This window comes from Malurus melanocephalus, unplaced genomic scaffold (assembly GCF_030028575.1).
Source record: "Malurus melanocephalus ecotype Western Australia unplaced genomic scaffold, MMel_1.1 scaffold_164, whole genome shotgun sequence".
NCBI classification, from domain to species: domain Eukaryota; kingdom Metazoa; phylum Chordata; class Aves; order Passeriformes; family Maluridae; genus Malurus; species Malurus melanocephalus.
Genome location: NW_026623396.1, coordinates 740,926 through 767,020, shown reverse-complemented (window position 1 = coordinate 767,020; position 26,095 = coordinate 740,926). Strand labels below are relative to the sequence as shown.

The window sequence follows — 26,095 nt, the reverse complement described above, 5'->3', positions numbered from 1 at the left end:
AGCATAGCTATTGTTAATCTATTTTTAATGTACCAGCATTGAAAAAATGCTACAGTAGAACATGTGTTTCATGAAAGAACTTTTAAACCAGTACAATAATATGCTCAAAATGAGAGATTTTTTTCAAAGCAAATAACACAGATTTTCCAAACCATTCTGAATGTCTCTTTATTTGCATATGCCCCTGTATGCCTTTGAATGAAAAGGAAAGCTTTTTCAAATTTACTTTGCAACTCTGTCTTCATTAACACTTTTAAACTCTGAATTAATGCCAATATAAATGATCCAAAAATAGAAAAGAGAATAAAGGTTAAAAATCAAATTTTAAAAGAAATCCTCTACACTCTTTCTCTGCGTTCCWGGCTGCCCATTTTCTCCTCTACAGTATATGCAAACACAAAAATGTCCAAAAATTTCAGTAATAGCATGGCACAGACATCATCAGATCAAAGACAGAGAGATATAATTTATCAACAGAACAGACAGTGCATTGCAGAAAGAGGATTCAACTAGCAGAACATACTGCTGTGTTAACAGAACAAAATGTTCATGTGACCTCTCCAAGGATTAGTCTCCAAATAAAAAGAAATAACAGTTTTCTTATTAAGATTGTTTAACCTAAGCAAATACTTTTGTCCTCACTGCCAAGACTGTGCTTGCTAAGAGTAACAGGTAACAATTGAGCACTGGTAAGGGTATGGCAGATAATGCTTTTTGCTAAACAGAAATTAAAAGCAATAATCTGACTATTCACAGGATGCAGCACTGGACTTACATGGTTCTGATATTTTTTAAAATGTGGGATATACAATTTTGCAATATATATTCTTAGGATTGCTTAGCAGTGACTMAATCTAACTCCAGGATAAAGAAAACACTKAAAATACAAACCATTCTCAGTTTTWAAAGACAGAAGATTTCTAATGTAGAAACATATTACTTAAAACCAGGAATACATGCAGTTTGATTTCTTGTGAAAGGTATATTAAAATAATAAAAAAGGTTGAGAGTGGGAGATGGGATAGGTCACACTCCTAAATCCCAGCAGTGCATGTGACCTTCAGCAAAAGATTAAGCCTACTTTGAACCTCAATGTTCTCATCTGTAAAGGAGTATATTTTTAATAACCTATTTCTATATCTGGAATCTTATGMATGTAAGGGCTTGCACTTGAGCAGTGCTTATCAGAACTCCCTTCATGTATTCAGGATCCTCTTAAGTAACAGAAAATAAATATTTCTGACTGATTTAGAAAACATTCAGAGTTTAATACCAAAATCTACATCTGATTTAAACAGTGTTGATTTCATTTTCTTGTTTTTGTTTTTGGGGTTTTTTTTTTTGTTTTTTTAAAGGAGGTAATTGCTTTTTATGTTTCTCTGTTCAAAAGAAAATGTTTACCCTTTAAAATTACACTTTGGCATCTTTTATCACATTTTTATCATTTTGTATCCAGAATGTGATACTTCCTGACTGCACTTTCAGCCATGTTTCCTCAAAACACGCKTGAGGGAGTTTGCAAAGCTGGGTTGAAATAACCACAACATTGTGAAATTACATATGGCTCTTGAGGCACCATTCTAAAGCTCAATGTTTTTAATATTTAYTGTCATTAATTTTTATCACTTCAGAGCATTTAGTTTGGTAGAAGAAAAATTGYATTTTTCTAGAATGAGTTAAAAATATCTATATGGATGTTTTCACATACTAATAGCTTCTATCTTCATCTGCACAGCTGAGGAAATGCAAATAACAAAAGTATATTTTCATATATCAAAACATAAAAAGCTGCATGTTGATAAAAATGAAACTATGCCAAATATTTTTAAATGCTTGCTACATACTGCTTGTTACAGGAGAGCAGAAATTCACTGATTCTGAAGTTCCCAGAGCATGGTGCTGGGAAAATGGATGCACACACTCTGTACCTTGGTTAAAGAGGATACCCTAGCTATCTTGCTGAGACTGATTGGGGACAAATGTGAAGCTTACACACATCACAGTGAAGAAGACAAAATTGACATTCTTAATTCCTAATTCCAAAAGAAAACCTTACACCTGAGTTAAAATGGCACTAATAAAACAAGATTAATCCCTCATGCGTGTGCTATTAGTTGTGTTCTTTGGTCTAGCAACATAAAAATGATAGAAATCCCACTGCCACATTCAGAAAATAAGAAAGCGACACAAAATACAGAGTACTTTCAACTTAATTATAGAGAATGAAATTGTTAGGTCACAAAAGATGTCATGCTGACAGTCTCACAGCCTTTCGGCAAATGCACTCACAGATCAATCACAGCCCAGACATTCACAGAGCAAAGGAGCCACAAGGCACCATCATTTACAGGGATCATCCCCTTCCATCCTGAGGATGGCTTAACAGCACCAACAAAACTGTTGGGATGGGGATGGAGGAAAGGGAAAGCAGCCACTTCCTCCATATTACAGGTTGTTGAAATTTTTACCCTTGAGCATTCAAGGTCACACATTCAAAACAGTCCCTAAACTAGCAAATACGTTATCCTGCTGCTATCTGTGGGTAACTATTTTTGTGGTTAAGCACATGATTTACAAAWGCAAATAAGTGGTCGGCCATCTTCAGCAGCCTGGTTAGCTGCTGTGCTGAAAAMTTCGTGGAAATAAAAGCCGAGCTCCACACAAAGGCAAGCTAACCTAACCTCCTAAATTACCTCTAACTGACAGGTAATTGCTTACTATCAATTTTATAACAAGCCTGAAATTACTTTATGCATCAAAATTAGAAATCACTGTGTTCCTCATTCCAACAATTAATGAGGATAGATATATGCCCACTWTATGCAGAGAAAATGGAGTGTGAAGAAGAAAGGTTAATTCTGAAGTAGCTATGTTAATAAGTTAAAAAATAGTAAAATAAAACTTTTTTTTTACTTATAGAGGTATAGAATGCAGGTCATCTACATCTTCACAGCAAGAAAGCTTGATTAGGCATTTCCATACCTGAAATATGTCTGCTTTGTTCTTTAATAGAGTGATCTCCATCTGCTCTTGCCCTTGGATTGTTTTTATTAGTTTTTGTAGCAGTACAGCTGGCTGTGCTCAAGCCCTACATAACTCTGCATTTTCATGTTCATAATTAACTAATTACRCTCTAATCAATAGTGTAGATACTGATTTTACAATGTAAATGAGATAAATGAGATAATGGCTGGGGTCAATCTCATTTTATTTACAAAGCTCAGCACACACATCCAATTTCATTACATTGCATCTACCTGCACAGGAGGGAGTCTTATCAGTTGGCCTGCAGAAGTCTTCCTGCAAGCACTGGGGAAAAAGACCTGTGCTTTTACAGAGGAGCAGTGAATGCAAAACCCGCYCGTCACTGGCACATTTGTAAGTCACTGGTTAATATCATCGAAAACCACAAGGAGCTGATTCAGCCAGAGCAAAGAAACCTATTTTGCATTCACGAGACAGCATCACCCATCTATAGCTGTAAAAGTAATTACCTACATGTCTCTGAAACACAACATTAATAAGCTAATCTTTAAACACAACTTTCCAAATATGCTTCAGAGACTACAGAAAATCTCACTTACGTACGCATCATTGCACACTGCCTGCAGTGTCATGCCAAAAGGTACCATGGTGAACAAAATACAACATTGCAAAATATATATACAACTCCTATTTATCATAACAGCTTGGAAAGGTTTACTTTAAGGGAAGAAAGAAGATATAAAACATTGATATATATTAACAAACCATCATCACCATTAAAAGTAGAGSATTTGTCATATAAGCCTTACTCTGACAGACTTAGAATTAGTTAGAACAAAATTAGAAGTAAGCTAATTCAGAATTTTTAAACTCTTAAGAGAACTGCAGTGGGATGGGTGTGCRCACATGCACCTACTTGCTGGAGGGATGCAACACCATGGCTACTCCAGCATCTGCACAGATTTAACTACTGACAAGCATCTTCTCTTGCTGGCTTGTTTTGGACTCCATTTCTGACTAAAGGCTCTCAGCACCTGAGGAAGAGACAYGAGGAACAGAGGCTTCTTCTCAGGCACTGATCTCTTTCCCCTTTAATCCCTCAGTATCCAAGTGCTGAGTCACTYTGAAACTGCASAGATGTGCTTGGGGGGTCATTTTAAATTGCAGCACATTCTTGATTTCAGATGAASAACTTAAAACCAGTCATGACCAGGTAAGTCACTGTCAACACCTCRTTTCTTATTAGCAGCTGTAYRATATATCCAATGGAAAGGAGCATGYAAGCATTTCCAAAAATCCAGAGTAAATTGGTGCAGCTAAAGGGAATTCAGACTGTAGAACCAAAATGACTGACTTCAGCCTGGAGCAGCTGAGGAGTGCTGCACTCAGATTTTACTGCAACCAGACCACAGGAGTGACAAMTTCTGGATGAAGGGAACGATGGAGTAGGTATGGAGTAAGCAGAGCAGCAACTCTTACATGTCACAAAGAAGGCACTTTCCTGTGCCCTAATGTAAAAAGTAAAATTCAAGATCTAATGGTGAAACAATTGTATAGTCATCTACTCAGTGCACTGTTATTAATGCTGTCCAAAAAGTATTTATTCTTGGTTACTGAGGGAGGAGCCCAAAACCACAGTATGCTTTCATTACAGAATATGTGGATAACACTCTTCCTGTCTTTTGCTTCTGACATTTYTTGGAACAAAGTGAAAATAAGTAAAGGTACGACTTTGTATCTTACCCTACCATTCTACAGCAAAACTCTTCAATTCAGCCCCATGAATTCCGAAACAAATTATGTTCATCTTGCTGTGATATCACAGGTCAAACACAAACCAGAACTTATGCAGTCCTATACTTACACTCTGAAATCTAATATCTAGATTCTTACCAATTCTTTCGTTTTTAGGAAAAAAAAAAGTCAAAATAAAACCCTATTATGTATGAAATGGAAAAAGCTGGTTCTCCTCTTCCTGATTGCTACATTTTTGCTCGTGCCTGTAAGTGGCGTAACAACTGAAAATGGACGGTCATCTTGCAATTTCTGTCCTATGGAAAAGTTTTAAGAAGTTTTCTCCCATAGACAAATCGAGCTTTACATGACTTTACCACCAGAAGTGCGACACATTTCAGCACTAAAACTCTTATGTGATTGTGTATGCATAAATTATTGATTATAAATCAGGACAGAGCCCAACTCTACAGCCTCTTCACAGATACTTGTTATCCTGAAAAACTCTCTTATCTTCATAAACGCCGAAAGTTCAACCACATAAAACTCTAAGGAACTTCACCTAATTTTAAAGTTAGATCTAGCTTTGCAGTCAGTCCTACATGGAGTGGGTGGCTGGAACAGATGTCCTTCAGAGACTTCTCCAACCTACACCTTTCTGGATTCTAGTATTTTCATAATTTTGATTTAGGTACATGAAATACTCTTTCTAGCAAGGGAAATGCTATGGTATTACATTACGTGATTAAAAGTCGTATTCTAATTTCTGTTATGGCAGGTACAACGCAAGTACACAAGAGGAAGTCTCTGAMTTATATACTTTAAAATGGTAGATGACAGAGTAGATTATTACTCTCTTCTGTTATGCCTGGAAGAGAGAAGGGCATGACTGTTGCTGAAAGGTGAGAGATTATACCAGATGAGGGATGATTACTGCATTCTGTTTTTTAAATCTATCTACTAGTGTTGAAGACAATGTATGGGCAAGTTGGACATACAGCCTGACAGGGCACAATGACCTTACTGCTCTTCAGCTAACTAGTAGTTTTATGATAAGTACATCTGTTGTTTTGGATACAGGAAACTGTCTAATCTCCTGTTTACTTAAATTTCTGTCCAATATCAAGGACATTAAAAAAAACAAGTAGTGTCTATCAATTATACCATAAAACAGCAAAAGAAAATGAGCATTAATYTGGAACACATCTGTGTAGCCAAATTTATTATACTAAACCCAAAACTGCCACCTAACTGATTTAACTGATTAGAATTATGATTTTAATACTACATCCAACACCCCCTCACAGCCAAAAACCTAACACATTATTCATGGGTAAGGAAGAATCTGAAAGGGTTATTGTAACATGTCATTCCTATGTAATCCAGATTTTTTCTGAACAGTCTACAAATAATTTTCTTTATGAAACTTATGTTTGCATGTACACAATGAATTCCAARCATGTTGAAAAGAAACTTTATTTACTATATCTGTATGTGAACAGCTTTCTTTCAGCAAGTATTCACTTTTCTCTCTCATAGTACTGCAAAACTACAGCACATGGCTTTGTTAAATTAGTTTGCAAAATTCATTAAAGGCCCACATATACAAGTGGAATATAATACAAACACTATTTCAGATGTGTTTGCCTTTGTTAATATACAGCTACTGTAGAGAACTTCTATTTACAGTATTTTAATGTTTAAACTAAGAATTTCTGTGAAAACAATGACTCCAAGACAAGCATTAAGCTAATGCTGCACCAATTACAGACACTGAAAAAGTCCTTTGCCAAACTGAAGAATGTAAAATTTAGGAAGCTATTACCAAATGCTGCATTCGTTTTTCAGAAGTACATTTCAGTTGTAATACATGATTGCGTCTATAGTGCCACTTTCAGGTGTTCAGACTATTAACTCTACTAAATGATGTACTGTTTATGAAATACTAGAGAAGTCCATTRTAGTTTTGAATATTGCCATCAAACATCTTTGAAAAGGTAAAAACATCAAGTGTGAGCATCTGGCTTTCAACATAATGATATGGGGGGTGGAGAGAGAGATAGAGAGAGAACAAAACTCTACACGGAAGTGGTAGCAGGGAGAAACATAAAAAATACAGCAGGAATTCACCTTAGRATTTCAAACATGTCCAGGGGAATATMAAMAMTATCTGAAACAGTATTTAATGCAYATTAGTCTGTCCTTAAAATCCTYCAATAGCAGAGATTACCRAACTTCCCTAACAAACTGTCCTAGGGCAAGTATTCTTATTGTCATAAAAAACCTGCATACTGGCTAACATCATCTTGGTACCATTTAGCTTATTTTTGTCTGGCCAGCCAGCTTTGAAGAACATTCTTTTCCTTCTTTGTAGCAACTTGTCTTTATCATCTTTATATTAACTTAGGCTTTTTGAAGAGATTTCCCCCCTTTTCTACATTAAAGAAATATGGCTATTTTAAGTTTTTTTTTTTATTTATGTCTCTTGTGGTCTTCTTATCATCTAATTCAATTTGCTCTGGAYCTTCTCTGTTTGCCAAAGTGGACCGGACATGCTAGCTGAGGCTTTTCAAAGGGTGAGACACTGTCTTCTGAATACCCAAAAGGAATACTCCAATGCATTAAATATAACACCTTTCTTAGTATGTATCAGGTGTGATCAGTTTGATCCATGTTCTGTGATCTATCATCCAGAGTACCCCACAAATTTTTTTTTTTGGAGTTAGTCTTAGTATCATAATCATTCACTTAACATTGATTTACCTTTCCCCTTCCTGCACTCATGCTTTTTCTGAATGCTTTCCTAAACTTCCTTTTTAATTCTTACATTTTAGTCCCTCACATCCTACTGGCATCACCTGCAAATGTAACCAAACACTTTATTTCAGTACTAATATACTAAAGCAAAAATTAATAAAAAGATAGTAATACTGAATCTAGAAGAGCTTGAGCGGAACACAGTGAGCTCAGTATCATTTGACAGCGAGTCCATGCTGGCTGGTTTACTTTCCTCATCAGCTACCTATTTTATTGCAGCTTAATTAACAGAATCTCTAACTTAGTTAAAAGAATGTCACACACCAAAGTATTTTAAAAGTCCTACTAAAGTCAAGATATGCTACATTTATCATTCTCTCCCATCCACAATACCTAGACCATGTTAGTTTAATAAATGATCATAAATCACAGTGAACATTACTCTTTTTCTTTTTTTCCCTAAACTCAGCATGATGTATGGGCAAACATCATTTTCCCCCCGCCTTGCTTACACAGCACTTGGGCACAACTTTTTCTTTCAGAATACTGCACAAGTGGTCAATAAACTTGGGTCTTTTCTTTCCAAAAACGATTCAGGATACTTAAAGACCAAATTCCTGCATTTGTGTCTACTTTCTAGTGCAGATTTATTTATTTTTAAGGTGCCTTCATGTGCCTTGCCAATAAAGAATGATAAGCATTTCTGATATGCCAACAAAAATCTCAACTCTGAGATTCTCCCACCCCCTTTTTAAAATAAAACGACGTGTTAGACATCAGGTTAATTTTATTTAATATAATATTCAAACATGAAATGCCCTGGTAAGATATGACTCATAGATAAGTATACATAAATTTGTATATTCTCCTATTACTTATTACAGCATTTAATTTTTTTTTAAGTTTAAAAAATACTTTCAAATGGAAACGTGCCTTGATAGATGACAAAACCCACCATATCTCAAGAAATTCAATTATAGATCATAAAGTTACAAGTGTGATTGCATTTCAGCACAATTTTTCCRAGCAAGTTGAAAACGATGAAGATGCCAACACTCTGATACTGTAGATTTAAGAACTGGATCTGTACCATTTGAAGATCAAAATACTATGTGTGCATCTACCAGGATATATACGGACGGAGACGAAGATCTCAGCTGTCACGCTCTGTGATCAATTCTTCATTCCTTCCCCAACTTACAAAACAATTTCGTGTTTGTATTGGGAGGAGATAAACTTGTCCTGAACACTGCCAGAGAAGTAAGCCAAATAAAACAAATGTCTGCATACACTCCATATTTTCTTGGTTTTTAAAAATTTTGCAGAAAGAAGTATAGGTATAGTTCTATTCACTCGAGTGTCTGGAGTCAGAAACAATTAGTTCATACTAATAAGCATAAAATCAATTTTTTCCATGGCAAATCTATTCCTTTAGAATAGTAAGTCTCAAGTGTTTTACAGGTCTCATTATCACTGAACATTTATTTTTTTTGGGAAACAATCCTTTTTACAGTAAGGTCTATGTACAACACAGTGTTCTATATAGAAATGTTCTTATTAAATTGTATATAAGTAGCGTGGCAGGCGGATGGCAAACCGTTGCTTATTTCTTTCAGTATCACCATAGAGGAACACACAATATTTAAGTCCCACAGGCTTCTGTCACTCTTCAGTGAATCCAAGCATTGAATAACATCATTTGCCAACGAAGCACAGGGGAAAGAGACATTACTTAATAGGACAATCCTGACAAGACATTTATCCGGGATTTTTCAACGATGCACATACAAAATGTTCCTGATTAGTGCAAAAAAATGCAGGCAAATTAACTACCTTGTCAGTCCAAATAACAAACCAATCAATTACATTCTATCCAAGCCTGACAAGCAAACTCAGTGTTTTGTCATAATAAGCTTATAGTCGAGACAAGGTAGCTGTTCTCCTTTACTTTAGGTATTCTATTGAGAGCTTTATCCACATTTAAAAATCCTATTATAAAAGGTTTCCACGATTGCCTCCGAGGATGAGTTGTGGCAGAGTTGTGTCTCATGAAGGGTATCTACACAGTAAAGTGATAAGAAAAAAATATTAACATTGAAAGGTCATAGCAGCTCTCCTCTGTCTTATGAAACATTCTAACATCACACTGAATTTAAGCAATGTGTATGCTCATATCCAAATAGTTAAACACCCATATCAAACTTTCAAGGTCTCTAAGTGTCAAAACATTAAACTAAGTATAGCATCCTTTTAACGTTTTCTCAATACAGCTCAAAGAACAAAGGCAGTCCACCACAAGACAGAGAATTTTCTTTCTTTTTTTTTTTAATATAAAAGCAATAATTTAATGCAAGTAGGCTTCATTGTGAAGCTAGCATTTTGCTCAGATTTGAAACCCACAGAAATGCAGCTATGGATTGAATACAAGCTCAAACAACATGGGTACTGTGTTATAACCTTAAAAAGTGCTTGTTTTATAGAATAGCATTTCAAAGAAAACAAGTCTTCGTATTTAGGAAAGACTTAGTAAGGGAGGGTTTCTTTCATAATGCATTGTAGTAATTCAGTGCATCAAAAGCTTTAGTCACTTCTGTAAAATGTCTTTGAGCCAGAAATTTCAAATTTGAGCCAAAGTCTTCATAGCTTTTCCTTTTCCTACTTCACTTCTCATCTTTTGACACCCATGATATACACACTTTTCAAGAATGCTTTTTTAAAAATCAGTACAATTTAAAGTACTGATTCTCTGAAGTTTCTTAACTACTTGCCATACAGCAAATGAATGTAACTTGTAGCTTTTTGAGATTTTAAGTAGGAAAACATCCATGTTGTCTTTAAGCTGAGCCCATACATTTTGAAAGAAAGACCTACATAAAGTCTCTATCACCACATTTGGTGGTGGTGTATTTAAGTAGAATTGTAAAGAAAATAGAAACTGCTGTCATATATTGATAAAATATAACAGYCTGATGAACAGGTGCCATTGTGTTGCCACATGTTTGAACAACAATTCTTTGCAATCAAATTTCAGTTTTGAGTATAAGAATTTGGAGTCTAAGAATTAGAGGAGCAGCAAGGAAGTACCATATATAAATCCACTCTCAATTCTCACTTCATCTCTTACTTGAGACCTGATTAAAATTTTAAACTGGGTGTCCTGAACTTCAATTTTACAGTATAATTCTGAACTTAGGAAAACTGAAGAAAAGCTTAGGTGTAAAATAGAAATACTCTAAATAGTCGTCATATTACAATCCCCTTCCGTACTGAGTGCACCTAGTTTTGTTCTGACAGCCTCAGAATGGGTGAGGTTTACATAGGTGCACTGAAATGCAGAAACTTGAAGCATCAGAAACAATTCAAGATAAGCTGAAGGTTTCTGAGCCACCTCTACCCTCTCAGCTGCAACGTGAGTAGCTGCAACTGTACCACTTGAGTCAGGTCATCAGAATGTGACTGTCCCATCTGGACTAGTGAGGTTTGGAAAGGAATACAGCAATGTGTACTTTAAATACATGGGTTTTCATTTTGGTTTCTCAAAATGAGTAAAGGAGTATGTGTATATGTGTATTCAAACACACATACATGTAYGTATATCTACATGTACTTATAACTGTGCTTACACATAAATTTCCATTTATAAATCTTTTTATATAAAGTTTTTATTTATGTAAATGTTTTTATATATAAAACCAACTTCACAGCTGAACCAATAAAATAGTAAGTTAAATTTTATTAAGCTCACAAATCAAAGTAATTAAGTACAAGCAAGGTGCTCAGAGAAAGCTTGTAACCTCTGAGCAAAGATCCTAATATTTTGTAGTACTTTAGACAAGGCTGTAAGAACACAGACATCAAGTAGAAAATGTAAGTAACCTATACCTATACTAGTTAATCCTTTGTATTGTTTTTTTATTGGTAAAATATAGAAAGAAATTTTAAAGGATAGTATTTACCTATATATTAAAGGGAAATTATTTTTTTTAATAGCTGGGTGATTTTTCCATTTCTACTTTATTAAAAACTTAACTTTAAATAATTTATGTGTTCTAGGGTTCTCTTCACTCCTCTCATGTATGAAATATTATTAATTAAAGAATCACCACTGACTTCATTTAAACACAGTTCTAGCATGCAAAAGCTTGGTAAAAGACAAAGGAATATGAATGTACTAATACAACAGCCGGTAATTATTGTAGTTACTCATTATTGTAATACAGTAGCAAAGTCATCTGATAACTGACTTGTGTCCTGAGACCTCCTGCATGGATGACATTTCTCCTGTTCTAGTCTCTGCCTTTGCTCTTCTTCCATCCCTACATACCATTTGCCAACCCKTCCTCAACCAAAGAACTGCTCCCATTCCTGTACATCAGATTTCAGATTTCTACTGATTGAGGCACCCAGAGTCGTCTGCAATAGCTTGTGGTTTCAGCCTCATTTAGGAAAAGGATTTAATGAGCACAAAAATCTGAAAACAAGGACAGCACGCAAAACTGAACAGTTTTCCTCTCTTACCAGTAAATGTATCAAATATTAAGACTGATAAAAGCATCAGAGAAAATGTCATAATAGATGCTTTCAACAGGAAGGTTCTCAATTGCCTATTTGGTCCTTTAAAAGAGTTGTTCTCTCCCAGCTCTCCTTCAATCCAGGACAAAAGTAATTATGAAAGCACTTTCCTTCAAGTTTTGGTACAAGCAGGAAGAAACACACCAAACTCTCTCAGTGTCCTCCCTAACCACACGACTGCCATCCGCTTCCTTACGTATTATGTAAAGGGTGAGTGTCTGTGAATATGTGAAGATTTCCTTTTCAACAGACTTTACAGGACAAGAAATCCCACAAATTGTTTTAATACTTTCTACTGCAATTGCCGAACACCCTCTTTATTTGTGTATCAGACACTGAAAAGTGCAAACTGCAGAAAAATTAATGTTTATGTCAGCAGTTTTGATACTTATTCTTTTTAGCTGTTTCAATATTTGCCTTCATCAGGTTAAATACCCGTACTAAGTCCAATGTTTCTGGATGCTAACTGGGCACAAGTAAAAATACATTTGCCTTCAAAGTGTAAAATCAGTTTATCTTCAAGCCTTTGAAGGCAGGAAGTTGCTTCAGTGCACCTTACCAATTCTGAAAAATTAKGACTCTCCCATCAGGTTGAGTCTGCTAAACYTAACAAGGAATTTGGGGTATTTGCAAATAACTTTATTGAGGTAAGATGTTAATTAATAAGCATTTTTAAAATTCAGGCTGCTCAAAGTACACCTCTTCATCCCGGAAATTAWTCTGTACCCAACAACTAGTGGATGAGAGCTGCTGAGCTCTTTAGAGGGGAAAAAAAAGCCCCAAACCAGAACYCCAAAACAATAAGGAGCAATRTGTCTTYTWGACATTGCTAATGAATTCAATTTTTCTCAGTACTGATCAAGTTATAAATATTAATAAATGCTTCCTGAACAGTTACAGATTTATATCTATTAATATACACACTGGTTAGCCTGTAAAATGTTATCTGCAGGACAAAACATCACARTRTYTGTGGTACCACTGGAATAGAAGAGYTCTGYTCCATTTTAATAACTGTYACACTGGAGCATAAATAGYGACCTTTASAGATGGTCACTGCATAARCATGTTGACTRTCTTGATTTACAGAATTCTGTTCTCAAAGTACTTCTATRCCCACTTCAAAACAAGAACACATTTTCAAACTACTTCAAAGGAAAATGGCACTTTTATTACCGAATGAAACCATTTCACATTTGTGATGCCAATATTTTATTTAATCTTTTGTACAGGATATGTCATTTTCTTTCATTCTATACTGTCTTTGTGAATACAAGCTTCCAAGAACCCATGAAAAAATATTGTCAATACACTCAATACTCTACATGAAACCCAGCTTTCTCTTTTAAATGACTGCATTTACAGACCTTGTCACAACAAGGTCCCTGATGTTATCGAAGCAATTTCGAGATACTTTAATCACTGGCAAAACTCAGTGACTTGACAAGAGAAATTTGGGCCAGAAGATTTCAATAGCTTGAAAGGAAGGTTAYTGAGTGATGTAATTTCATTTGGATGGGACTGATTCCAATTGATCTGTTTTTTGCAATGTGTATCTCGCCTCTGCAGCTGTCTCTATCTGATTCAGTGCTTAACTGCAAGGAGTCACTGTCCCTTTCCACTTTAAGCAAAACTCTTCCTTCCTCCTGCTATTATTTTGAATGAGCATAAGGAGCACATTTTCAAGTTTAATCTCTTAATGCAAAAAAAATATGCTCAACTGAATGCCAACCCATGAATTCAGCTGAGTCTTGCGACTCCTAGCAAATGTATTGTGTAGGTACAAAAATAGATCATAGAGCATTATGTTTGTCATCATTATTATTACAAATTGAAAATTCTGATTTAGGGTTTGTATAACACAAGGCCATATGGCAGTACAAAATAATTGCCAGTCCCAACTGCACAGTATCATGTAATCTACACTGTATTAGACTGTATTTATTTTCAGTTGAGTACTTATATTCAGAAGAAAAAAAGACCCTGCTCAGTATAAAATAAGCATAATAATTAATAAATGGTTAYGGGATACATGAAATTATATCTTCCAATACAAGTATGTATTTTAACAGAAAGTAAATGTACCATTAGGAATGTTACAATTTAAGTTAATTTTAAACTGCATAAAAGCTGGGGGGCAGGGGGGGAGCCATATATATGGGAGTTACAAAGGAGTGTTGATGAATAACGTAATCATCATTATTCCCTAATGGAACTGGATCAGGATGTGGCAGCTGACAGGTCAATTAAGTTGCCCTTTACTCACCCAGATTTAGTCTTAGCCTGTCTGTGCACACAAAACACGCTGGGCCAAGAAAGCACGTGACTTGCTCGATTAGACATAACTGTGAGCTTTCCTCTGATAATCTAATTAGCAACAAAAATAGAGTTAAAGATCAACTGCCAGTCCATCACTGCCTTCCCAACTTTTTGTATCACAGACAATGATACCAGTTCTGCTCAATTTCACTTTTTAAGTCTAATCTATATACTTCAAAATTTTAAGAGCCTTTAATTATCTATCACAGCAGGAACATTCAGGCCACTCTGAAGCAACATGCACACCAGACTTGCCTGCAGAAACACTTGCAGAGAAAACACCACTGACCCMCAGTACCAACCACTTTGCCTGCCGGATCGCAGTGCTCGGGTTCTGTTGAAAGTAATTGTTACAGATCATCTCCCCTGTAAATTTACCTCTTCCAAAAGTGGAAACTATTTAAGACTTCATCTATCAGTAAAATCAAAAGCAAACAGTCAATAAAATATGTACATTTTATATATTACACTTTTTATTATGAGTACTGTCACTTGCTGTAACTGCTTTTGTTAATGTGAGAACTGTGTACTCCTTAGGTACTATATAAATATACTAACATGCCATTAATCTTACAGATAAAATATTTTAGTGGAAATAAAAATCTAAACTTTCTTCAAATACAGAACTTGCTTATTATTGCTATTATTTATAGGCATACTGTGAGAAATGTTTTAACTAGCAGAGCTATATAATACAATATATTATGTTATAATATTGATTTAAAATAAAAAAACCTGAACAGTCTCTTAAAATAAAAATAAAATGGTGTGAAGGATATTTTTCCACTTCAGTATATAAAGTCTACAGTTGCTATTATTTTATAACATTATAATTTTTTAAAAAAATTTTACAGAAAAGTAGATTAAGTAATTTTTGTGGGCTGCCTCTTTATCAATGTGGGATGGATGAATTCTGGAAGGAAAATCTAAATTTCAGTTCACTTTTTCAGTTTCAACACTCAACAGTTAACACCAGGGTCTAACAGAGTTGCAAAATCACTGGACTGCACGGTTTTCATACTGTTTTCAGTGAAAATACARGCTTATGCCATTAAGTCAGCCATCAGTTATTGACAGTTCACTGGTATCTCTGAAGCATTTAGAACATTCTGTGTGACTTCATATATTAAAATCTAAGCATAATTATCACAAGTGCTACAAAACAAGCTAAAGTAGGAAWTCTGGTTTCTCTTCTGCTGCTCTATCAAGCACAAGCCTAAATCACAGTTCCAGAGGTAGGAGATGGGCATTTTTCTCATCTTTTCAAAGTAAATTATTCTTCAAGACATTTATAGGGCTTTTTTCCTCTCAAAACTCCCACTTCTAGAAACCTTAAAACTATAACAGATCTACCATAGGACATTCAAAAGTCTCAACAAGATCACGGGGAACCTCTCCATCAAGGTGTTGTGTATCATAATCCAGATCAAAATCTGTGATGCAMTTGCTGCCATGATTAAGAAATCAATTATGACCCAGTATTATTTATAAATTAGACTGGAAATATTAATGGCATTACTGAAACTTGATGGCTTATTGGAATACTGAGAGAAAAAAGTGAGGCRTAAGTACAATCTCTTACCACTGCTATGGTTAAAAAATTACAGAAGGATTTACTGCTTCTCCATAAGAAAGATCACAAAAAGCTGTATCATGGCTTTGGAAGAGGAAAGCTTGGCTTGTCAAAGGCACTGCTAGGCAKAATGCTGCAGTAAGCTGTCATGAAAGGGAAGGTTGTCAAGTGAAAGRGGTATGATTTTTAAAAGAAAATTTACTCAGAGCTCAGAGAAATGAAGCAGAAGGGGCTATGTACGTGATGTCTTTGAGCTCAGTGCATCAGCACGCRTGGCAAAAACTTGGCCTCAGCCTTCCTCGCCTGCCAGTGTGACATGGAAAAGAGCAGGACAGCCAACAGCAGGAGAGGAACAAGTCAGGATCCAGTCCTGACAAATGCATAAAAGTAACTGAAAGCACTCAGCAAAGATTTAATAAAGGTAGAAGAGTTGGTCATGCTTGAAATGATGAATTTCAAAAYTGAAAGAGGGAAGAGCAATGGTTGCAACACACCAAAATTTGTCCAGCATAAAGCTTTTCAATCAGTCTGGAAGGGCATTTTCCTTACCAAGTTAAAAACAAGGATGAATGAGTTGAAAGTCAGTTGGACTCAAAGGGCAGATTCCATCCAGTAACAAAGTACCCCAGGGAGCCAGGGGCAGAGAGTTGATGYATCAGGCACAGCATGGCCAGCSGGGCAAGGGAGGGGATTGTYCTGYTCTGCTCTGCACTGGGGCGGCCTCACCTTGAGTGCTGGGGGCAGTTTTGGGTGACACAATATCAGTAAGACATTAAACTGTTAGTGTCCAAAGAAGGGCCACAAAGTTACTGAAGGGSCTTGAGGAGAAGCCATRTSAGGAGYGGCTGAGGTCACTTGGTCTGTTCASCCTGGAGGAGACTGAGGGGAGACCTCACTGCAGTTACARCTTCATCATGAGGGGAAGAGGAGGGACAGGCACTGATCTCTTCTCTTTGGTGACCAGTGACAGGACCTGAGGGAATGGCCTGAAGTTGTGTCAGGGGAGGTTTAGGTTGGATATTAGAAAAATGTTCTACAACCAGATGGTGTTTGGGCACTGGAACAGCTCCCCAGGGAAGTGGTCACAGCTCCAACCTGACAGAATTCAAGAAGTGTTTGGACAATGCTCTCAGGCACAGGGTGTGACTCTTGGGGCGTCCTGTGCAGGGCCAGGGGTCGGACTTAGTGATCCTTGTGGGTCCCTTCCAGCTCATTTTGTTCTATGATTCTTTGATTTTGGGGCTGACAGTGCTACCAAACTTCCTGTGACCTGCCACAACCTGCAGCTTAGGAGGTTTAGAGGGGAGGCATCATCATCTATCAACAAGAAATTGTGCAGCGAGCTCAGGGGTACCTATCCTCAGCTGTAAGGGAACAAATAAGAAGCTATAATAATTTGTTCTTGATATTCTAAAAGTTTTCATTTCAGGTATTAGAAAGCATCACAATTCCTGTGGTCAGGATGGGAAGCCACAATGCTCAATAAAATCCTGCAATGCCCAGTGCCTGAGTTAGTAGTGGATTTCTGTCAGTTGTAAGGAATAAGAAATTTCCTTCCCAGCTCTCTTACAGACATCYGAGTGTATCTGACTGTACATAAGCCAATAGTGTATTTATAATAGGTGTCTGAGACTGATTTATAATCTGTCATCTTGTGCACAAATAGTAAAATATTGTGCCCTTGATGCCATCTTAAAATTCAATGGTATTCATCACATCAAAGGTCCTTTTCKAAGACTGAAAGGTGCTTTCATATTCTACTGAAACTTATAAACATTTCACCAAATAAAAGCCAGAAAAAGTGGTACATTTTGTAATTGTGAACATATCTAAAGCATTTTGATAACCACCAAAAAATCCCAAACAAACAACAAAACAAACTCCCCAGGCAAACAAACAATCAAAAAAACCCCAAACCCACAGAAAACTAGTATTGTTCATTTATATTTACAACTCCACAATAAAAARCTTTACACATGCAGTGGCCTAAGGAAAAATCTCCCAGATGTGTTTACGAACAAAATAAAGAGTAAGAAAACAAAAGCAATGAAAATGCAATGCATTCACTTGCACAGTTCATACAAACACCTGTATTTTAAAATAAGCATCTTAATACTGGACTTTTTTTTTAATCAAGTTTCTCAGGTTGACRGACAGACGTAGAAAAGCTTAACTTACAAAGCAAACATTTCATATAATCTATTATAATTTCATAGTTAAYTTTCAGTCTTCAGTATTAAAACTTTCTAAAATGATAACAGGTCAGTAGGTGGAAATGGACTAAGAATAAAATAAATCTGAAAAGCACAAAAAAAGGAATTACAATTTTCTTTCAAAATAGTCCTGAAACATGCCAAATTTAGTAACAGKTTTTTTTCAAAAGAAGCCAGAGGTTAACCAACATGTACAAACAATTGATATATTTATGTTATGCCATAAYCAAGCTATATACTAAAAGCATTGTACAGCACTCCTGAAAGGACTATTTATAACATCTGGTGTAACACAGTTGGTCTATACTATGCCTGAATGCATGCATGCAAATAAATTTCAGACATAATATGTAAATCTTAAAAGCRATGACAAATATAAATTTTATTATATATAAAAACCTATTAATTAATAGCCTTTACGACCATGCCAAAAGTTTGGGAATAGTGTACTWAGAAGATACTCTATTTGTGAAACTCTGTGCTAAGTATTAAATAAATCCCTTTCAAAATAACTAAAAAATTTCAGTGAAATAACACCATGATGTCCCTTGTCACATGCTTACTTAAGATTTTGCTCCAATAATATAAAAAGACCCTCAAGAAAATTATTTCATCATGAAAAAAGTCAAGTAGAAGATTATGCARATTTTTTGTATTGTCATTACCATACAACTGTATTCTTGAATATTACTTTCAGCAGGTACATCAATAACCTAGTCTAGATACAGCATGAAGTTTGTTTTAACTGGATCAAGAGATGAAACTACATTTGTAGATATGAAAATAACAATTTGATTGTAATACATATTCTCATTATTTTACATCTTGGCAGTAAAATCTAYATGAGACCAAATGAAACCAGTAGGAGAAGGGTTGTCTCACCCTCTACCTTACTGCAAATAAGGTGAATCAAATTATTCCATWTTAAATTCAACTTTATCATTTTCCTAAACTTTTGTTCTGCTGTTGTTGGGCACTTTCATTCAGCTCCCCTGCAACTCTGGTTTCCTCTGCAACATGTCAGATCTTTAGTCCAAGCAGAAATGAAATGACTTTTAAAAGCAATTTAAAGCAGGATTAAATGCATTTCAAACAATGCATCTATATAAATTTCGATCTTTAGACTTGAATTTAGGAGAAAAATGTGAAATAAAAAAATACTGTATGGCATTCTGCATGGCTTTGGAACTACAGAGCAGATTTAGCCTTTTGCCTTATTAATAGTCATAGTCATTCTGAAATATCCATTTCCCCCATTTTCCTTTTCACTATTTTTTCCTCTCTAGAAGAAAACAATGCAGAATGTGAAGCTATTGACCCACTGGAATGACAGGCAGCCAAGAGGTAAAAATGATGGATACAAAGAAGTTTAAGAACTTGATTTCAGGATACTGCAAAGTGCTTGAATCTGTGACTGTGATTAGCTGATTTCTGAAATCTCTCCTACTTATTTTTGGAGAACAGAGGAAAATGAAAATATTTCATTTGACTGCTTTATCTGTTTTTTAATTAACAGATCAAGATAGATGAAAGACAGCATGTAACATCAAAGAAAATCTCTAACGTAAAATATGGAACTTGAGGAAAAAAACCATTTTATATGGAGGGTGGCTAATCAATATATATTTGATTAATTAAGTCATACACCAAACATTTTTCTGCATTTAGAACACAGAGTTTCTAAGCAGGCAATATAAATACATCGGAACTGTAACTATGTAAGTAATGCTGATTATGGTTTAGCATTGCTTCTTTCATAAATGCTTGCCATTCACACTTTTTCTTTTTAATAAATACTTTCTTGTTCAGTTAGGAGCTTTACAAATGTTTTCATAAATCAGTAAAAAAATCTAATTTCACAATCATAGTAAGTATCTTCTGTCACCTGTAACAATGAAGTAGCTGAAAATTTACTGTCATTTTCCATWCACCCATTCCCTATTTCAGCATCATGGACTTGTCTTGACCACAGCAAAGATCATGAAAGCTCTCCTTTTCACATCGGCTTCCTACTCACAACTACTTCTCCTTGACTTCTGAAGGTTTCAGTTTTCCCTTCCTTTGACTACTAATTCACAAGGTTTTCTTGTTTCAGTGTTTCTCTAATCAGTCCAGATTTACTCAAGTCCTAAAGCTTGAACAATTTGGATTTTGCTGCTTCTCCATATGAGCTTACCACTCTCAATTTTATTTCTTCACATTTACCATCCAAACTCACGTCCTTCTCCAGTCCCAGTCCCACCATGACTTCTGTAGTGTACCAGATAACCACAGTCCTAAAGTCAGTCTCTCTGTAACCCAAAGCCCTCTTTCATATAGCACATCTGCATGATTTTGGTTTAATTTTACTGAGGAAATGGGTGAAAATGTAATATAGAACAAATGCTAAATTCTGTTAGATGAGTAAAAAACTTCATCATGTCTGTTGATATGAAATAGTGCAGTTTAGTGACTCAAGAGAAAAAAAACAAAACAAAACAAAAACCCCATGAACATTAAACCCTTTAAGAATACAGGGGAGAATCTGCAGATGGCAATTCAGCTAGGTAAGGATCAGCCTGRTTCAAGGAGTAGCAGAGTCTGAAATATTTTTACCTTACCAAAGACTGCCTGACCAAAAAATGATACATCAGACATCTGAACTGGGTGAGATACTCATACTGAAGCCTAGCCTAGCAAACTGCTATCCCTCACTGTAAGCAACTATGTGATTGCTGTGGATTCTTGAGTTCTGCTCATGCTGCTCAAATCTCTTTGTGAATGATGAAAGATGACCCAGAAGATGAGAAGTCACACACCTCTCCACACTCACTGTGCCGTTCTACTCTTCTCATCTAGAGTAGCACTTGTCGACCCTTCATCTAGATCAAAAAGGCTTCACATTACCAGTCACTGACACTGTCCTTGACRTTTTTCTTCTCAATCCACATTTCTGTTCCTTGCAAGTCCTGTAGCAACTCCAGTTGTAGGGATAAGCATACTCAAATGGTGCACAGCACACTCAAGTTCAATGAGGAAAGACCTAAAACTTGCCGTACCATAACTCTGATAGTTATGAGGAAACTATTTCTTTCACAATATCCTTCAAGACTTCCATTTTCCCATATTTCATCAATTTGACATGAATATATTTCTCTGTCCTTGGGAAAGAAGGGAAGGTATTTGCCAAAATTCAATTTACCGTTCAAAGACTTCAATACATTTTTTCTTTAAGGTACGGGGTGAGGGACACCAGGCCAAGACAGTACACTTGCTCAAATCTCACTTTAAAAATTTTGCCTGAAAACATCCAGCCTAAAAGATACACAGGAGACATAAGAACTCTGAGTGCAAATGATTAAAGTTTTACAAGTAATAAGAAACTGGAAATGGGGTCTGGTACTGCAATTATTACCACTGCCCAGTGTAGCTAACTTTCATCTGTATCAATATTAGTTAAAAAATTCCAGAGAGTAAGCTTTGCTAAGTTCCAGTCATGGACATTTTGCTTGATCATTTCACCATTTCTCCTTTTGCTGCCTGTGAGTCAGTATTTCATAACATTGTCACTGCATAGAATGCACACCGCTCATCTTTCTTAAYGAAATTGAGTGGTTGTTTTCAGTAGAGGGCTGGGACTAAACCAGCTCTAGAGGTCYTTTCCAATCTCAAGCGTTCTGTGATTCTGTTCTTAATAGAAGCAGAAATTATTTAGACAAACCTTTCAAAATTAAAGAAAATTAAAGTCCTGCAGTTCACTTATTGTTCTTTAATGTGACAAACTAAGATTACCACTAGAGTTTTAAAAGCCCACTGGTTTTCTTATCTCTTTTTCACAGCAAGTGTTATTAAAAGAATTGTCAATAGGTACCAGCAGACAAGCTGTTTTTATGCAAATTTAAACAAATTTCACTATGACAAGAGTAACACTTTTATTTTTTCTCTTTTCATCTGCCCTGCATTTTCAGATATTAAACTGCTGCTTTTGCAGTTTTTACATACCTGCAGTTGCACCTTCTCTCCAAAATGCACAGAAACCTCAAATAAATATTACTGTTCACATCACACAATAGGGCTACCAAAATTAGCACTACTGATTTTACTCATGCAAATGTAAAATCTTAAAAGATACCACATTTTCTTTCAAAAGAGGACATTTTAAGTATTTTTCCTTTAAGTGCTTTTCTTAACATCCCTCCACAGACTCATACACTGTGGCAGTTAAAGGCTTCATCAAGGGAGATAAATCTAAAAGTTCCTCTCTTCTCCTGTCATTTATTGAAAAATGGTCTTCAATTCTGAAGCAAACAGCTCAATAAATAAGGCTATCTTTGTCACAATTTCTCACACTGCTACTGAATCCTGTTTGTTGTTCTTTCTGAACATCTTCAAAAATCAACTGTTCTTTTTCAAGGCTGATTTTTTTCCTGTCTCATTTTGCATCATTCTCAAGTAACTTAACTTTTCTTCTTCACAATTATSGCATCAGGAAATGTTAATGCAGAAGATGCAGTACCAGGAAGCTGTCCCCAACAGTGTCTAGACTAGATCTCTTCTAGCTTTCATGTGAAATTTCAGATCTTCATTCACTACATTGAGGTTTACAGAATTTGAACACTGATTTCTCCTCTATTCACTACCCATTTGCTCTCTGCCTACTCAGCCCTTCTTTTGTCTCATTTCCTTTTCCCAGTTTCCTAGAAGCTCTGTCTTCAGCAGCATTTGCACATTTTCACCTTTTTTTCTCAAAATACTTAAGGAAACATAAATRTATTAAATACAAATATCATTTAAGTATCCTAAATGTCTCAAAACTAGTTGAGGYTCTCAAATAAGAATTTCCCAGGACTTGTACAGATTCCTGACAATTAAACCAGCTATATATTATGTTCCATCAGCTTAGTGGCAAGTTAAATAAGCATTTATGAAGCACCCTTAACTTCCAGAAAATTCTTCCACAAACCTCCTTATGTAGTCTGAGTTTCTATAACAAGTTAAAGGACAGACAATTCAGAAATGCATAGCGATTCTGCTCCCTCAAAAACAGCCCTACAAAGGAAACGAGAGTCAAATTCACAATTACAGTGGACTTCACAATTTCATTGAGACAGAGCTTAGAGATGATTTTTTTTTGTTTATTTTATTTGCCTTTGTCCTAGCATGAAACACAATTCTGTGCTCGCACTTGGTTGTGCCAAAGAGCACATTCTCAGTTAGATGCAAAAATGCAGGCATGAGTCCCATTCATTATCTTTTGTTTTATCCATGTGGATCATTGAACAGGGAATACTTAAATAAGAAGTCCAGATCACAAGGTCCAAAGAGACTTCCATTTTGAGTCCTGGGAAGGCTTAATACAGGCATACTTACAGAACAGAGGATTTAACTCCTCTCCTCTATTTCCCTAGGCAGCAACATCAGCACCAGGCATAATTTGTCTCTGACTTTTAGTAACAAGAACACTTTAAAAACCTATTCAAATTTATGAGATTTTTTAACTCAAGGATAAACCCTGGCCACAGTTTACACTGAAGTGAGCACTTTAATCCATACAATATTTTCTTACCAAATTATAATCAAGTTTCTGCTATGCAATTTTGGTGCGGCTATTGCTGCTTTTATTGCTGTATTAAATTGTTAGCAAACAGCTAAAGGCTGCCAGAACAATTTCATAACATCTATTTCATTTTTAATAGTCTTTTGTATGAAACAATTCTAAAATTATTGTTTACATATTATGGTCAAATAAATGCCAACAAATTCTATTGTTTGGCTACTGCCATTARGATTTTTGCAATTATTTTAGTCTTTATTACAACATTATTTTTAGAAATTAATAAGTTAACTATCAGTATACTACTRTCACTGAATTATACTTGATTTTACATTGAGTTAAATGCTTCAACTTTTAAGTACTAGTACCATTTTCACCTTTGGCTACCATTACCATTTGGTTTCCTCTCAAAAATAAAATCCACTCCTCAAAACTGGTTTAGCATATGTGGGACACTGAAGATTTTATAGAATCTTGAAGTGCTATCAGATGCCACACAGTTTTTCCAAGATACACCCTACTTTTAAAACCCAAGTGTACACATTTGTTTTCAAGAAAAGGAGGGAGTTGCTAGTGTTTCAYTTTCAGCTATAAATATTTAAATCACAGTAAACTGAGGTTCTCTTCCCAGAAGCCAAGATTATTTTGAATTTGTCAAAGCCAGCATGCCTTTTTGGCCACCCATTAAATAAAGTGACAGAAAACATTCCAACATACACATTTTCTTTCAAGTAACTTACTGTGCAACCAAAATTCTGTTTATTTTCAGTGACTGCAAAGTAAAATATTTTATTCATATTTCGATGCCCCCTCATGGAAACAGAATAACTTACAATGACAACAACCATCATCCAACACATTGAAATTGGATGGGAGAAGGATAAAATAAATGAGGTGCCAAGAAAACATCACACATGCTTAAGAAAACAAAAGCAAAAGCWGTGTTTTTAAAAGATAAAATTGTATACTGTGTTAGAAACAAGMAAGGCTCYTCAGCAGTTCTGAAACACAAAGTCRAAAGCTGCCAAAGGATGCATGAACCACACTTTAGACAAGTAATTCTTCTGTCCAAGTATTCTTACACATTTCACTTTACATGCAGACAAGCTCCTATTCAGCATGAAGAGAGAGCCACTTTCTGTTTCCTCACTCYATAAAATTTTATCCTTTTCCAAGTGACAAGTGTTGACCTTTCATTGTATCATGTCAGCTCATGGTTTGCTCCCTTCTGCAATCACTTCTAGCAATATGTATCAAAAATGACAAGCAGAAGTAAGTATACTGCATGTGCTGTGTTGTATAGCTGATGTGTAAGATTTCTGTGACTGGTAATTAGAAAGGATACTTTACTGAATTATCATACTTTATAAGTAATTACTGCAAAGTAGCAACAGAAATTAACCTTACAGAGCAAGATGCTCAGTATCAATGCTGGAGATACGTACATTTTTTCCCCTCAAAATCTGTGCAATCCAATGTCAGAAACAATGTATATTTAGAATGGCTTTAGTTTTTAAGACTTTAAAGCAGATATTTCTGTATTAGAATTCAAATGCATGGCCACCCTCCCTCTACTTTCCTAACTTCTGTTTCTTTTTAATAAGAAAGGAAAAAGTCAGCAAAACAAAATGTCAACATTAAATCATTTCACAGCATTTTGTGTCAGAAATGTAATGGAAAATGTGCACATCATGGGAAAGGTTACTCTTCTTCCAGAACATCTTTTCAYTTGGTTCAGGGCTCATCCCTCTACATAACTGTGCAGGCACTACCGATGGTTGTTCTCCCTGGGCTTAATTTGGCAGTTGAAGGATTGTGGCATTTTCAGGAAACCACAGTGCAGTGATTTTAGTGGTTATCCATCTGAAAGTGATGCTATGATTTAGAATAATTACTCTGTTTATGTGCAATGGTAAAAGTCAGTTACTACACCATATTCCAATGTCAGCTTACACTTTACTGACTATTTCCCTAATACAACATCACGTCAGATGTCAAARTCAGAATTAGAGGGATTTAGTGCTCCTGTTCCTCAACAGTAAGTGCACATCCAATACAGCAGCATTGCTGCACTTAGTCTGACAATTGGGAAAGGAAAAGAGCAGCAGGGAATGGAATKAATTCAGCTAGTTAATCAAAGCACTGCACATTAATTTACGCTTGACCTTTGCATTGTTACAACCAGTGATATGAAAAAGAAAAGAGAAACATATTAGTCTTCACTAAGAGCTTTTTGATATCCTTGAAGAAAACATAAGCTTTCTTTTTTCTTGCATATCCTTTCCACATTCTTTTTTCTCAGAACTAAGAGAAGTTACTAGGCCTTTTTCAAAGTAAAATCGGAGATAGGCTTAAATATTTATCTGTTACCTTACTCAAGCATGGCAAAATTCTTAAACTGCATGTTTC

General features: G+C 35.6%; 1 protein-coding gene across 4 annotated transcripts in view; it reads right to left on the bottom strand.

Moving 5' to 3' along the window:
- PHF14 (PHD finger protein 14) overlaps positions 1–26,095 on the bottom strand; it is a 155,713-nt gene that overhangs the window by 54,234 nt on the left and 75,384 nt on the right. Inside the window, exon 17 of one of the 4 annotated variants that reach the window (XM_057372133.1) lies at positions 8,266–9,535. The exons of the other annotated variants lie outside the window; for them this stretch is intronic. Within the exon in view, the coding sequence (XP_057228116.1) occupies positions 9,523–9,535 (13 nt within the window). The 3' untranslated portion in view covers positions 8,266–9,522. Of the gene's footprint in view, positions 1–8,265; positions 9,536–26,095 lie in introns of those variants that run through there. 4 annotated transcript variants of the gene reach the window in all.